This window comes from Rhinolophus sinicus, chromosome 2 (genome assembly GCF_057876585.1).
Source record: "Rhinolophus sinicus isolate RSI-liver-muscle chromosome 2, RSI-T2T, whole genome shotgun sequence".
In the NCBI taxonomy this organism is placed as follows: Eukaryota; Metazoa; Chordata; class Mammalia; order Chiroptera; family Rhinolophidae; genus Rhinolophus; species Rhinolophus sinicus.
Window position 1 is genome coordinate 51,937,846 of NC_142502.1, and position 14,703 is coordinate 51,952,548.

General features: G+C 32.5%; 1 protein-coding gene across 4 annotated transcripts in view; it reads right to left on the minus strand.

Annotated features, from left to right (window-relative positions):
• Positions 1 to 14,703, minus strand: part of GRIK2 (glutamate ionotropic receptor kainate type subunit 2) — a 590,245-nt gene that overhangs the window by 213,438 nt on the left and 362,104 nt on the right. For all 4 annotated transcript variants that reach the window (XM_074333337.2, XM_074333338.2, XM_074333339.2 and 1 more), the window contains exon 10: positions 2,449 to 2,562. In XM_074333337.2, the coding sequence (XP_074189438.1) occupies positions 2,449 to 2,562 (114 nt within the window). The remainder of the gene's footprint in view (positions 1 to 2,448; positions 2,563 to 14,703) is intronic.

The following is a 14,703-nucleotide window of genomic DNA, read 5'->3' on the forward strand; positions in this document are numbered from 1 at the left end:
TAGTTGAGAAAAATGTCTGGCTTGTTCTTGTAAAGCAATCCTAATTAAGCAAGACTGAGAAATTATATGTGTACTCTTAATCACCTACTTTGTTTGGACAAGAAGTTTGCAATAATCCTGCATGCTTGAAAAATAAATATAATCATTTGGAAGTTGCTTAGTTCCTCTAATTTTCCATTTAATTAAATACATTTAATTTAATTTGACAAATATTTATTGAGTGCTTACCGTGCCCAAGGTATTTTCTCTGACATTGAGAGATCAAAAAAGTTTAAAATTTGATCACTGGCCTTCTACAGACTAGTGTCAAATGGAGATATATTTTCTAAAATAAAAAAATGCATGGTACGTGCCATGATAGAGTATTATGATACATAAAATGTATGTGTCATACCCCCTCCCGCCACACACACACATACCCACAACTTAATGGAGAGATCAGACAGTTTCATGGAGTAGATGTCATTGGAGATGGATCTGGAAGAATAAATAAGATTTTCACAGGGAAAGGTAAAAAAAAAAAAAAAAAAAAAGAAAGAAACTGAGCAAATATCTGGAGCCATAAAATAAATGATGCATTTAGAAGTTTGGCTGGATCGAGGAGGATATAGAAAAGAGTGTGGGGTTGATTGCTGAAGACTACAGATGTCCCCTGCACAGCACTCTTTATAAGCATTGTAGAGACACGTATGGTGTGAAAACAGGAGATAAGAGTCATATCCTATATCTACCAGGAATGCTCAGTGATGTCTGGAAAAAGATTGAGAACATAAAATATATAAGCATAGCATATTATTAATTCTAAATAATATAAATTACTGATAAGTACTATAGCGTCTCAGAAACAGAGAGAAATATATTGCAGAGGGAAGAGACCTAACACAACAACAGTTGTAGGTTAACTGATTATCCCCATTCAATGAAAACACAGGGATCCTGAAAGGGAGCAATGGGAAATGAGGGTGGAAAGTAGGGAGAAGACAAGACTGTAGAAGGCTTTGAAAATCAGGGTTGAAATGTTGGGGCCTTTTTAATGGTTAATATGGATACACTAAAGATTTATAAGCATGGAAGCAGGAAAATTACAGAATTAGATTTTTAAGGTGCATCGCAAAGGGGGAAGGCTGTCAGCAGGAGGGATAGTTACGCGGTTACTGCAAAGTCCTAGCAGGAAGTAATGAGATGCAGAAAAAGGATGTGCTGGCATCCTGTAAGAACATTCCAACTGAAGAACAAGGCTGGTGAATTGATGGGTATGAGAGTTATCTTTGAAAAGAGAGGGACATAAAATTAAGTTAAAGAGAACCTAGGAAGTTTGGATATGATAGATACAGAGCAAGTATTCACTGATGTTCTTAGCAACAAAGTGATTAAAAAACTTCATGAGCTTCCATCACTGTTATTTCATGATAAGCAGCTTTTTTTCATTATCAAGAGACTTTAGCCCAAACTATTTTATTTTGACACAACTAGAGATCTGACATCTCTTGTTGTTACTAAAAGGACAAGATTATAAATTCTTTCTGAAATTTATAAATTCAATTCCCACCATAAATCAAATTTAGAAATTATATAAATGCTAAAAGTATGTAGTGGTTTGTCTGGATATTAATCTCATATTCTTATTGACTACCTGAGGAGACAGAAGAGCTAGCACTGATAAGCTTATGCTGTAGGTAAAATTACTGACTAAATAGCATAAGAGCTCCTTGCTTTTCCTAAAATTAAAACTCCCATTTGTAAATAGCATAGTTTCCATAAGTGAACATTACTATGTGATTCAATAAAGATAAATAATTACAAGAGGGGCAAAAATATCTAGCTTATCAATATTAATTGAATTCTGTTAGTGGAAAAACTATTTCTGGCTTTAAAAACACTTGTCATTTCATTTCATTAGGGAGATTAGTAAAGAAAAAGTGAATCTTCCTCATAAAAACCATTAAATTGAAAGCAAGATTAAAATATAATTATTATAGAAAAAAATCCTGAAAAATAAATGGCATGCTCTCTGATATATATTTGCAGGAAATGAAAGCAGAAGCAAAGTTGAAATGCAGCTCTTCACATAACTACATTTATACAGCCATATGTCCATGCACTTTTCAAATCTTAACATTGACAATTATTCAACAGTAATTAATTTTGTAGAAATTAATTAGTAATATATGAAGCTATATTATTTATCAATATATACTAGTAATATATGAAGCTATATTAGTAATCAACCTAAGCATCCCAAACATTAATATAATTTACATCACTGAAGACTAACAAAATAAAACAGTGACTCAATGAACATTGACTCATCTGTTATACAGTAATTGCTAAATAATTGTAAAATACATTACCTTCTGTTCATTACCGTTGCAATTATATTATACTTTTCTATCTGCTTCTATGTTTATCTACACTTCATGTAAAAAGAATCGAAAAACAAATACTTACCAAAATGGTAGTGACAATCAAAGAACGATTAGATAAGGAATCTGTGATGTTTGCTGGCTTTCCCTTTTGACTTTCTGTCATGTTCAGGCCACTGGCTGGATCCCAAGTTCCAATCTATAAAACAGCATATGTAATTTGTAAATTGTCCGTCAGGTGCCTGGGAGAGAGTACTGCCAGAGAAAGTTAAGACTGCTAACACTTATTATTCACTTCTGCTGCATTATCCACTGTCATTAAAGTAAATGCTGCTTATTTTAAGCATGATCCACTGCTCTGTGAAGGGTGTCCAGTGAAGTGTGACATTAAAGAACAAAATGATCCACTGCACTTCTACTGTCAGTTTGGGAGCTTAATTTTCCATCCAAAATTTCATTCACCAAGATAAACCACATTTGGTGATACCTTGATAGCTGGCTAGAAACTCGTTAATAGCACATATCTTTTACTCTGATGGATCTGTCTCATCCTCTTATTATAAAGATAATATACCATGGACAGAGCTACAAGACAGAGCAAAACCTGGGGATCCAGGATAAATTAATAGGTAAAGGCAGGCTTACAAGAGGCATTGCCTGGTATTCTGCATGACTCCAGCAGGGAAAAATCATACCCAGAATTACCTTTGGAGCTTTTAAAAATACACCGTTGCAGCTTTTAAAATACTTAGAGGAAAGATTATAGCACAATCTCATCTGCTTCACCCATCCCAATAGTTCCACCTGTATTCCACTGAATTTGTATTTTAATTTAACTAATACCCTCTGATAGATAAGGCCATATACTTTCAGTATTCAGACATTTTATATCCACTGAACACAGCCTATGGAATGACACAGACACATCTCTGGGATATACCTTTAAGCACAGGATGCCACTAAATGCATAGATTGGATAGTTTGCATGCACTTCACCATTGCATCATCATATAACGATGGTCATCACTAAAGTATAACAGGAAAAAGGAGACGCAGAGTCGGTAGTTCTTTTTCCCACTAAACCTGGGAGTCATTAATAATAATATTTGTCTTCCATACCCCCCTAGTCAACACCCAATTTGTTTGCATCAAAAGAAAAACTATCAATTATTAATTAAATGTTAAAATAAAGCTTTATATATAATACCTACTTGCATATATATAGATAGATATAGATATGTATATATCTATATCAATCTATCTATCTATCTATCTATCTATCTATCTATCTATCTATCTATATGTATATATAAAGTGACATTGATTTAGCAAGGTGATATTTATCCTGGGGGTACCTAAATATGCTAACAAGGGTCTCATCAACATAGCTTTATGCAAATTAAACATTATAATCCTTTCATTTTCTTTATAGTTTATATTTAATCTTTGATCCCCTTTCCATTTGCATAGCTTTCCTAGTAACCTCTTAAGATGTTTAGAGAAGCACAAAAGTAGAAACATTAGTAATTTCTGTTCTTCATAAGAATGGATGTCATTCAAATTCTTGTATATAAGTGCAAACCCTAATATATACTTTTTCAAGAATGTATTTAGCTGTACTAGGTACTATTAATAAATACAAATGTTTTCAGTGATGTCTAAAACAAAATCTCTTACCACATTTTCTCATATTGAGTTAATTTTCCTCTTATCATTAAAAAAACTACATATTCCTGATGTTTGTATCAAGAAAGGAAAAACTCAAATGATACACTGAGAGGAAAAAAAAATAAAGAAAAAAAAAAATATATATATATATATATATATATATTCAGTATTCTTTCCATAGTAAATTGCCTACAGACCAATTAAATTTCTTTACGTGAGACTATAACTACCATGTCGCAAAGACATTCAGGGTCAGTAATGAAAGGCATTCAGGGGCCAGACAGATGGAAGGGCATAAGCCAGTAGTAAGAATTTCCAGGCAAGAGTGTGTAGACTGTAAATCTCACATCATCTCAAGGCAGAATAACAAGTAGGGGCCACAGTCCTGCCCCTGCTCTGCTCACAAAGCTGTGTGCCTCAGGTTGCGTGTTCCCAGAGCAGGTGCTTTTTTAAGTTCCCAGCAAGGCATCACCAGAGCTAGGAGAGGCCCTGCTGGGCACCTGGGTAAGACAGGACAGAAGGGAGGTAAAGCCTGGAATTCCTGCTGACCTGTTTCAAATACAAAATCATTAAAAACACTCTGTTGGCTAAAAAAGACATCTGTAGATCATATTTTGTAGTGACTGCCACTTTTCTGTCCCTGGTCTCTAATTAATACCTATTACACATTTGTTCCCTTAGATTTCTTTTTCCCCACCATTAGCTTAATAGCTAGATTTCTGAGATGTAGATTCTATCAGCCAAAGCACATCATTTGTCCACTGTTGTCTGCCTAATGACACTCAAGCTTAAAGTTTTGCTTTTTTTTCAACTTTTTAACCGAAACACTAACAGAAAATATGGCCCATTTCACTTATTATTGTCTTCCATAATTACGGTTATAAAAAATGATTTAGCTGTATGTTCACTAATCTAATCAAACTTATTTAGTTTTATTCATGTTAGTTGTTTTTCTAATACTATTTGGATGGGGGTGGTGTTCGGGCTCATAGTATATGAATCCATAATTTCCTATAATCACAAATATTAGGTATACCCTCTTGTAAATCTCATGTTTCTGAGCAGAATATTATAAAGTTCCAGAAATTTCAGTGGCATAAAATTTTAAGTCAAATAGAATTTTGTATGGTTCATAGATTTTAAATCTCCTAGAGCTGTATAACTCAAAACTTTCTATTGATTGAGGAAAATGTCACCAGTGGGTTTCTATGCTTTGTTTTGTTTTAATCACAAGAACCACTAAGTCAACACAATTTTTTTCTTTTAATCTATTTTCAGAACCACAATTTTTTCACTATATAATTTAATCAAGTCTTTAAAGTACTTTTTGCATTCCCAAAAGTAAATAAGATATCTAGTATTCTTGACTTCACAGAGCTATTTTAAGTAGAGTGAGTCTATATCTGTTTTACTTGGATATTTCAAGTTTACAATTGTCTTCCTAGTATAAACATTAAATAAAATAGATAAGTAATATAAAAGTATTTCAAAATCTATAAAGAACTATAGAAAATATGACATTATTCATTTTTATCTTATGTTCTGAATGGTTCTTAAAATAAATTTTCTCTTCTTCATAAAAAGAATGTATGTTTATTGCTAAATTGTAAACTACACAAAATATATAAGAGAACATCAATTTAAACTTTGAACCTATGCACAGAACTGAGTTCATCATAGCTAATCCTTTGCTGTATGTATGTCCCTTGCATAATTTGTATCCTAGCCTTGTAGTTAATGACCCAGCCTCAGGAGAGGATATCAGACTGCCTCAATCCCATTGCATCTCTACTGCTTACCATCAGGTGACTTCTCTGCGCCTCAATTTTCTCATCTATAAGTGGGGAAATAACATTATCTACCTCATAGAGCTATTGCAAGGATTAAATGAAAAAGAAATCAATATAATGTGTTTATAAGTAGGCTATAATTGTTATATTAATTAAATATATCCTCTTTGTACATTACCATGAACACTTTCAACTGACATTAAAATCTAATCAATTCACAACTTTAATGATTATATAAAATGAACATCATATGAACTTATGATTTAACTATCATGGTTACAAGTAAGCCTTTAGTAAACACAGTTATTTATAAATATTTGCCCATATATTTTATTAGTTTAAAAATAGATTCCCAGAATGAGAATTACTGAGTCCCAATAACATAAGCTAAGATTGTCAGTACATGTTGCCATATAGCTTTGAACAGTATTGTGTACTTGCTATTTTCCCCCTGAAAGTTCATGGTAGTTCCCATAATACAACTGTCATTCTAACAATTTATGTTTCACTTTTAATAGTTTAACTTTCATAATTGGGTGATATATGATAGTTAAGGACTGTTGTCTTGATTTCTAGATAGATTTCTAGATATATTTTATTTCAGTTAATTCTCTCACCTAAACTCCCAGTATCTAATATTAATCATGCTTACCTTGCTTCTATTATTTGAGTATTTCCATTTGCTGACAAATCATTATCTACACTTACACATTCACATTCAACATATTTCTCATTTTATGGTTTTCTTTATAAGCAGCTCATTAATCAAGTTTTTAAATATCCTATCTTTTTTTCCCTCAAATCTTATTTTTAGCCTTGCTTTTTTTCAGGTCATCTGGTTTTTCACTATTTCATTTCTACCCCTGAATTTTTGATAGATAGTTGTTTTGTGGTAATGTGAGAGATAAGTAAGCTTTAAATATATTATTGTTTTAAGTCTGATAATTGTTAACTTTCAAAAAACTTTTACAATCGCGTTCTAAAACGAAAATTGAATTACAAACCTTAAAATGACATCTATGAAAATGCACTGCTTTGGTCCATTCTGCTACTACACATATGGACTCACAATTTTTGTTAATTTAATCTGGGATTGTGAGGAGTACTTCTCTTTTTCTTTTGCTGTGCATATTATAGATCATCTCTCTCCATGAAAAAAAAATTATAATTTTTGACATAATCTTTAAAATAGTTGTTAAAAACTTTTATCTATATGATTTAAACTACTTTTGATGTTTACTAGGATTTCTAGCCACAATTATCTCTTTGTTGAGTGTTTGCTTTTCATTCATTATCGTTCTTATATAAGAATTTATTTGTAAAGGATAACTATGTGATGTACTTCTATCTGTTTGCAGGTTTGAAATAATTTTGTTGCATTTCTCTATGAAGAAAATTAAGCTAAATAAAGATATCGTGTCATGGCCTTCTTTCAGAGCTCTGTCTTATTCATAGTTTCTTTGTTGGTAGATATTTTTCTTGAAACCTTCTAGTATGCTCTATTTAGAATTTTTAAAGGGAGGGGCGGAGGAGGAAGAGAGAGAGAGAGGGACAGAGACAGAGAGACAGAGAGACAGAGACAGAGACAGAGACAGAGAGACTGAGATTCTTCTTTTATTATATTTGCCAGAAATATAATGCATTTATCCATTTACTGAAGGTGGATTTTACTGCAGTCATAATTTTTCTGAATTATTTGTGTCGTCATGACTTCAATAAATGTCATCTATTGTCATACTCTTTAATGGAATATTTTTTCCTATTCCACTACCTTCCACATGTGTCTTGATCACTGTTTCAAAAAAGAAGGAAAAACAGTTCCCTCTTTTCTATAGAAATAAACAGAACAAGTTATGTATGCCCCCAACACCAAAGTATCACAGCACATTTTAATTGTAATTCTTTCCTTATCTCTCTCTAGTTAAAATTTAAATCCTGTAAGGGTACAGACTGGCTTACTCATCCTTTCATCCCAAGACCTTTGACTATAGAACATACTAGAAACCTTAGGTGTGAGGGATCTAAATATATTAGTTGAATGAAGAAATAAATGTATTTTCAATTCAGAAATGCCATTTATGTTTTTCTTTGCATTAAAATCATGTTTCATTTTATTTTTCTTATCCTCTTGTATTAGACTATAAGTGCCTTGAGGGAAGGATATCACTACTTTGAATTATAGATAATAAATATTCAATGCATATTATTGAATAAACGAATGAATGGAATGAGTGAACTATTACATGATGAAAACTTTCAGAGGATTTTAAGGTTGTTAACACATCAAACTTATTTATTCATTCACTCATTCATTTGGCAAATATTGAATATATACTATGTGTTTATTCTTTTGTATGTTTTCTTTTCCATGTTTTGTTATTCATGTTTTTCAAGCTTTATCTTAATAACATTTAACTTTTGGTAATATTGTGCCACATATCTTTGATGTTTATTTGAACTTTTCTTATGCTACATTTTATATATGTCAATATAAATAAGTTATAAGGCTTTTATGTAAATATTTTATGCTTTATTTTCTATATTTCTCAGGAATAAATTCTTCATACAATTTTGTTCGGTAACTATGTTTTCTCTTTGGTTTCTTTGTTGTGTAGAAAAAAACATTTGTTTTCAAGATGATTTTAAAGTTATTTAAGTATCTCATTAATTAGTTGATACTTCATTCATCTTTGTTTTTGACAATTTTCTCAGCATAAAGTTCCTTTGATTTGCAAATATTATTTCTTGATGTCCAAAGAATATTTCACCTTTTCTCCCTGAGCTACATAATTGTTTGCCTCATCTGTAATTATCATCTCATAGTTTCTTCTAAATGTATGTTAGTTCTGTTTCATGTAAGCACAATCAGTGGGACATGTTTCTGATTTTCTGCGGAATTGCAGTAATAATTTGTTTCACAAGTATACCAAAAAGTGGAAACAAAACAAACATTTCCATCTAGGTTTAAAAATATTAATTAGAAATAAAGTCAAGTTCATTTAAAATTAAGAAATCATTTAACATTGATTCCCTACTGAAAAAATTAGTTGGCACAATTGAATCTATCAAAATTCTATATACACTGTCTTATCAACATTTACTAACAACATATCTGTGGATGTTAGGGAATGGAAAACATGCAGTGCAGTTTTTCATTATAGAACAATGTGAAAGAAAAAAGATTTCTCTAATTATATATTGTTTTGTTAATATCAGACAAGTGTATTTGTCTTGAGCAAAGAGCATAAGTGGTACTTTTCCAAAGAAAGTCTGTGTGATGATCATGAGAGACCACACTGTACATTATGTTTAAAACAGTCTTAACACAATATGGAGTCTCTATCATAAGTTTGCTTAAAAAAAAATTCTTCCCCAAATTAGTCGCCTCCAACCACGTGGCCAATGATGTATAGTTTGCCTTGAAGCATATTAACCATTCCTTTCAGAAGAAAGGGCATCCCTGCTTGAGGGTACTGAGAAATGGAAAGCATAAGGAAGGTACTGATAGTAAATGCTAATTTACAACCAGAAGATAAATATTCTCTCTAATTGACTGAATATGTACTAGTGGACTATATATTTCTCTACTAGTCTACCTATTCTTTATGGGTAATTTGCAAACGCAGGTTTCTCAAGCCTATGTGGTACATGAATAACAGGGACAGAGTATCTTCAACACACAAGCTATCTTGTTAAGTGTTGCAGACAAATTAGAGACTTTTTTCCTCACTTACTTTACCCTTTCCAATGTTAAATTTTTAAATGAAAAGTAGAGATAGTTACTTGCATTACTGTTTAATAATAGTAGTGTCTAATAACAATTAATAGTAAGGTAGATCCTTTCATTGGGCTAAGTATGAACACAGATCACTTAAAAAAGAACTGGCACCTGATCTGTCAAGGATAAAATGAGATATTTTAGCTGCCTGACATTTTAGAAAATTCAGAGTAAAGAACAATTAACTGGGAGCTGAGCCACCTTCACACATAAGTGATTGGGCCTGTGAGGATAGTGCAGAGAACTTCTCAATTAATGTTTCCTAAAACTATCCACCAATTTCCACAGTCTAGAACTTCACCATTTGAAAACTACAATGTTAATATGAGGACAATAAATTAATAAGTATGTAGTCATCTCACAGAAAAGGATGACAAATCTAAAAAAGATTTTTCACCTTTAAGATGAAATTTTCATCTTTAAGGAGAAATACAGATTTTTCACCTTTTAGGCAAACTCAACCGTAAACATAATTAGTGTGTTGAGAGACAGGTGATAGTTTTGATGTTTTAAATAAAATGTTAATCAATGAATTAACTGTTTTCACATATAACAATGTGGTATAATTCAATTAAGAGCCATTTCACAAAGAATAAAAATGCAGTTCAGAGATTACTTAGAAATCAAATCAACCATTACAATTATGTTTAATACACATCCTTGTTTAATTCAAATTCAGTAGCTAATAGAAAAAAAATCAATATTTGGTATTCTTTGATAGGTGAAAAAACAAAACCATGTATCTTCAAATAAGGTAATACTAATGATTTCTAAACATAATCATCTGTAAATAGTTTTCGTAAATATTTTACTGTCCTGAAGGTTAAAAGTTAGCAAGAAAAATAACTATAAACACACTGACACACAACCATAATATATCAGTACAGTTGTGAGAGAAGGCATAAAATAAATTCTATATAAGAGTTAGACCAATTAAATGGTTAACATCTCCAAAGAAATACACTAGGCTTGGACCCTGCCCAGAAAACATTTTTGCTTTTTAAGAAGCAAACAACACGTTTCTGACTGGCTGGAAGATTACTAGTCAGCATCGCCATTCCCATTGCTTTCCTATACGGAAGCAAAAGAAATCTCAGTTCCTGGGAAAGTAGGAGGTGATTGTTGCCATGGAGAAGAGGGCATGTGTATCAAATGCCATCAAAGATAGGATGATAAAAGCTGCTATGCATCAGGTATCTAAAAATCTATCAGAGAAATTGTTCTCGCTTAGCTAAGCACAGGTTTTCAGTTTTAAATACATTTTGAAGTGTATAAATTCCATTCAGAAGCCTTTTTCATAGGGAGTTAATGAGTACAGGATTCTACAGACAAGAGAAAGGTCAATAGCAAAAATTTTAGCAAAAATTTCTAAGAAATTACCACTTTTTCTTAAGAAAACATATACTCTACAAAAAATTCTTCGAAAAGCCCTTTGAAACATTTTCTGATCCTGAAACATATGAGACTATATATTCAGGCAGGCGGAGTTTCACTACTGATGCTCACCCTCTTCATATATTATCAAACTATCTAAATTTTCAGCAAGAAGCCTATGGATTGCTGAAACCAGTTTCTGTACTGGTGGGTACAAATGCAAAAGTTAATAATCAGAAAGTAAAGATGTTAAAACTTGGAATGAAGCTTCATTTGAAAGTGACTATGACAAATTTAAACTTTTAAATGTTTTACAAATGTGAATTATCTTACTTTATATTCATTTAAATTCTTAACTTTGTAGAAATTGTAACCACTTTCCTTTTTCAAGATTTTCTCTGAGGATATACAAATTAGAGCTGATTTTATTATAAAAGCATGCTGAGGCAAATGTATGGTGTAATTGTTCATAGTCCTAAACACTTCCAAGACCCTTAGCAACATCTCTGGCAAGGGAAATTTATTGGCTTCATCCCTATGTGTTTTTTTCAATTACTATAATATTAATATACAAAGTCAATTCAATAAAATTTATTAGACCTTTTCCATTGAGGAAGCAGAAAATACTATTATCCAAGTTCTATTTTAATATAAATGTCACATTCAAGAGAATATCAAAAAAATAACCAGAATAGATAGCAAAGTCTGGCACTAGAAAAAGGACAAGAGAGGTACACAAGTTGACTTTAGTTTAACACCTCACTTAGAAGTATTCTCTTGTATGTTAAAAATCCATTTGAACACATAAGGTAAAAGAGTGAGACAGATTTTTTTTTTTCTCGTAAAGCATTTAATTATGTACATAGTGATGCCAAAGGACATTCAAGAATAAAATTCACTATGTGGTAGGATTCAGTGATTTTATTATTGCATTATAGTTTCTTAGAAGAATTTTTTTTTTTTTTAAGTATGTGTTTATTTTCTCCAAATGTCCTCTAGATAGCTCATCTTGCAATGGAAATGTGCCACTATCGTGTAGTGTCATTAACTCAGTTCAAACATATCTTGTGTAAAATCCTTCTAACTGTTTTTGCTCTACACAGAACCCTTTTGAAGTTATGTTCTAAAAACCTTCTGAGTATTTCTTAACATCTTATGCCATTATTCATATATTTTGTTTCATCTGAAGCTGGTCTTTCCTAAGCACATATCTATCTTCAGAGGATTAGTTTTAGTATTTCCAGTGGTAAATCTTAGCTACACATGCTAAAAACAAAACAAACCCCAGAAATTTCATTTTATTGTCAGTTGTGAAGACATTTTTATATTTTTCTCAATTCTTCTTGGTCTTATTATTTTTACTATGTTTCCCTCTCCTTCCAGTGACTCCAAAAATTCCATTGAAAGATTGAATATACAAACAGAGAACAGTCAGACCATGTATGACAACAGGACTTTAACCCAGAACTTCTGGAGCAAACATCCTGGAAATCAAACTACAACCTCTGTAATAGCAATCTGCCCAGAATAATTAAAATTGGCTCAACTTCCAGCTTCCCCCCACCCCACCCCCGTTTTTTATTGTTATTTTTTTTTTTTTTTTTTGCCCTTCTTCCAACTAAGGATCTACTAGAGAAAGTCAAAAATGCCCTCCAAACCAATCACCCAAGATGCCCCACTTCTACTTAGCCCACCTCCAGTGTCCTCATGCCAACGATCTATAATCAGAGCACACCTGAAGCTTTCTCTTTTTTCTACTATAAAGCTTTTCCACTCTCCTGTCTGTCCTTGAATCTCTGCCAAATTAAAGTGATGGTGGCTGGTTCCCTTGCTATATAGCAAGCTCTGAATAATACCTGTTTGTTCTCACTTGATTGGTCTTTGTTTATTTCCACACCATACATTTATAAGAAGAAAAAAAAGGAAATTTATAAAGAGAATAATGATTTTTACTCATTGATGTAATATTGGAGTGCCAGCAAGCATTGCATTACACCATGTAGGGGACCAGCTTTGCCATTGGTGCAATGTTCATCCTTGCCAGCATAGACTTCAGTGCTGCCTTTTCCGGCACTGTAAAATCCTTCAACCCTTGAAGACTTGACCCACAACTCCAACCTAATGATTATTTAACTACTGGATTTCTCTGTCCCCACTCTGTAGGTATGGAGTAAAACTGCAGAAAAAAACAAACAAATAACTGTGCTGTAGGGAAATTGCATCAGACATGTGAGTAAACATCCTGTGTGAAGTATCTCTTATGATTCTCATAGAGATTCTCATTCATTCATCAGTTAATAAATGTTTCTTTAGGATGTAGTTTGTGTCAGATACTTTTCTAGGCCTTGAATATGTAAATAGTGGGAAAGAGGATTTTTTTTTCATTTAGTAAGACGTGTATTGCTAGGAACAAAGTCTTTTTAAAAATATGCATGTAAATGCATAATTGTACATTGTGATAAGTATCAAGAAGGAAAGTCACAGGGTGCTCTGAGAAAAATCAAATTTGATAAGGACTTAGAGAGTGCTCATTTAGGAAGTAATAGTTAGGCTGTGACCCCAACGATTTATAATGGCCAGGCAAAGGGGATAGGGCTGGGTATTCCAGAGTGGGAAACTCTATTGCCAAGTAATAGAAACCTTTGCACCTGTGAAATAAAATGAAAAAAAAAAAAAAAAGTCAGTATAGCTTAAGCATAGAAAATATCTGAGAGAGTGGTAAAAGTGAGAAGGAAAGGTAAGGAATGCATTGTAAATGGAAGAGTTTGGATAGAGGAATGATGTGGATAGAGTACTTTGCTTTTAAAGATATCAGCTGTATGCTGCGATTTGTGGAATGGATTACAAGGGGGAATAGGACAGAGAGGCTTTCTTGGGCTTTAATGTGAGAGGTCCCCTGGCTATGATAGCAGCAACGGAAGTGCAGAGAAATGGATGGAGTATTTTGAAAGTAGAATATGCCATATGGTTTTTGAACTGACCAGAAGAATGCAAGCTGGGAAAACCACTTATTCTGATTTTCCTGTTCTAATTGCTAGTACTCAATACAAAGATCTTAAAGAAATAAATTGTCCTGTTATTGCCTGAGGTAAAAAAGTCACCTACTGTCTTAGTTTTCCTCAGCACCTCCTCCTATGCTCCATAGAAAGCACCACTATGGTTCCAAAAGCTTGTTTGGACAGATGTGGCTGGTTGTATATGTGGTATTGGTGATATTTCTTGGATCATGATGAACTGAGCTGGGTTCCAACCCAGGTCCTTGTCAAGACAGACTGAAAAGGACTTACACTGATCTAAGGGCATTATCTAAGTAGAAAGGATGTGTCCATAGTAGCATGTCAACCCCAAGCTCAGTTCCCTGTTTGGGGAAACATAACCTGTTTCTTCCTGGTTTATCTGCTCCACAGTTGTAAATATCAGAAACATAGATTTTCTTCCTACTAACTGTTTCAATATTAAGGTTCACATTTCAGAAAAGGATCCAAAATATATCATTCTGGTAACATACAAATAAGATATGTTTCTTTTACTCACTTATTACTGCTCAATCTAGTATTAAAATTTTATGAATCCATGTATTATTGGCAGGTTTTCTTTACTAGCGTATAATCTTCATAATAATACAAAATACATGTTCACTGAATATTTGCTAGATAATTAAACAAATGAAGTGTGCTGGTCAAAGATTACTAAGACAAAACTAGGAAAAGGCAGTACCATGAGAAGTAAT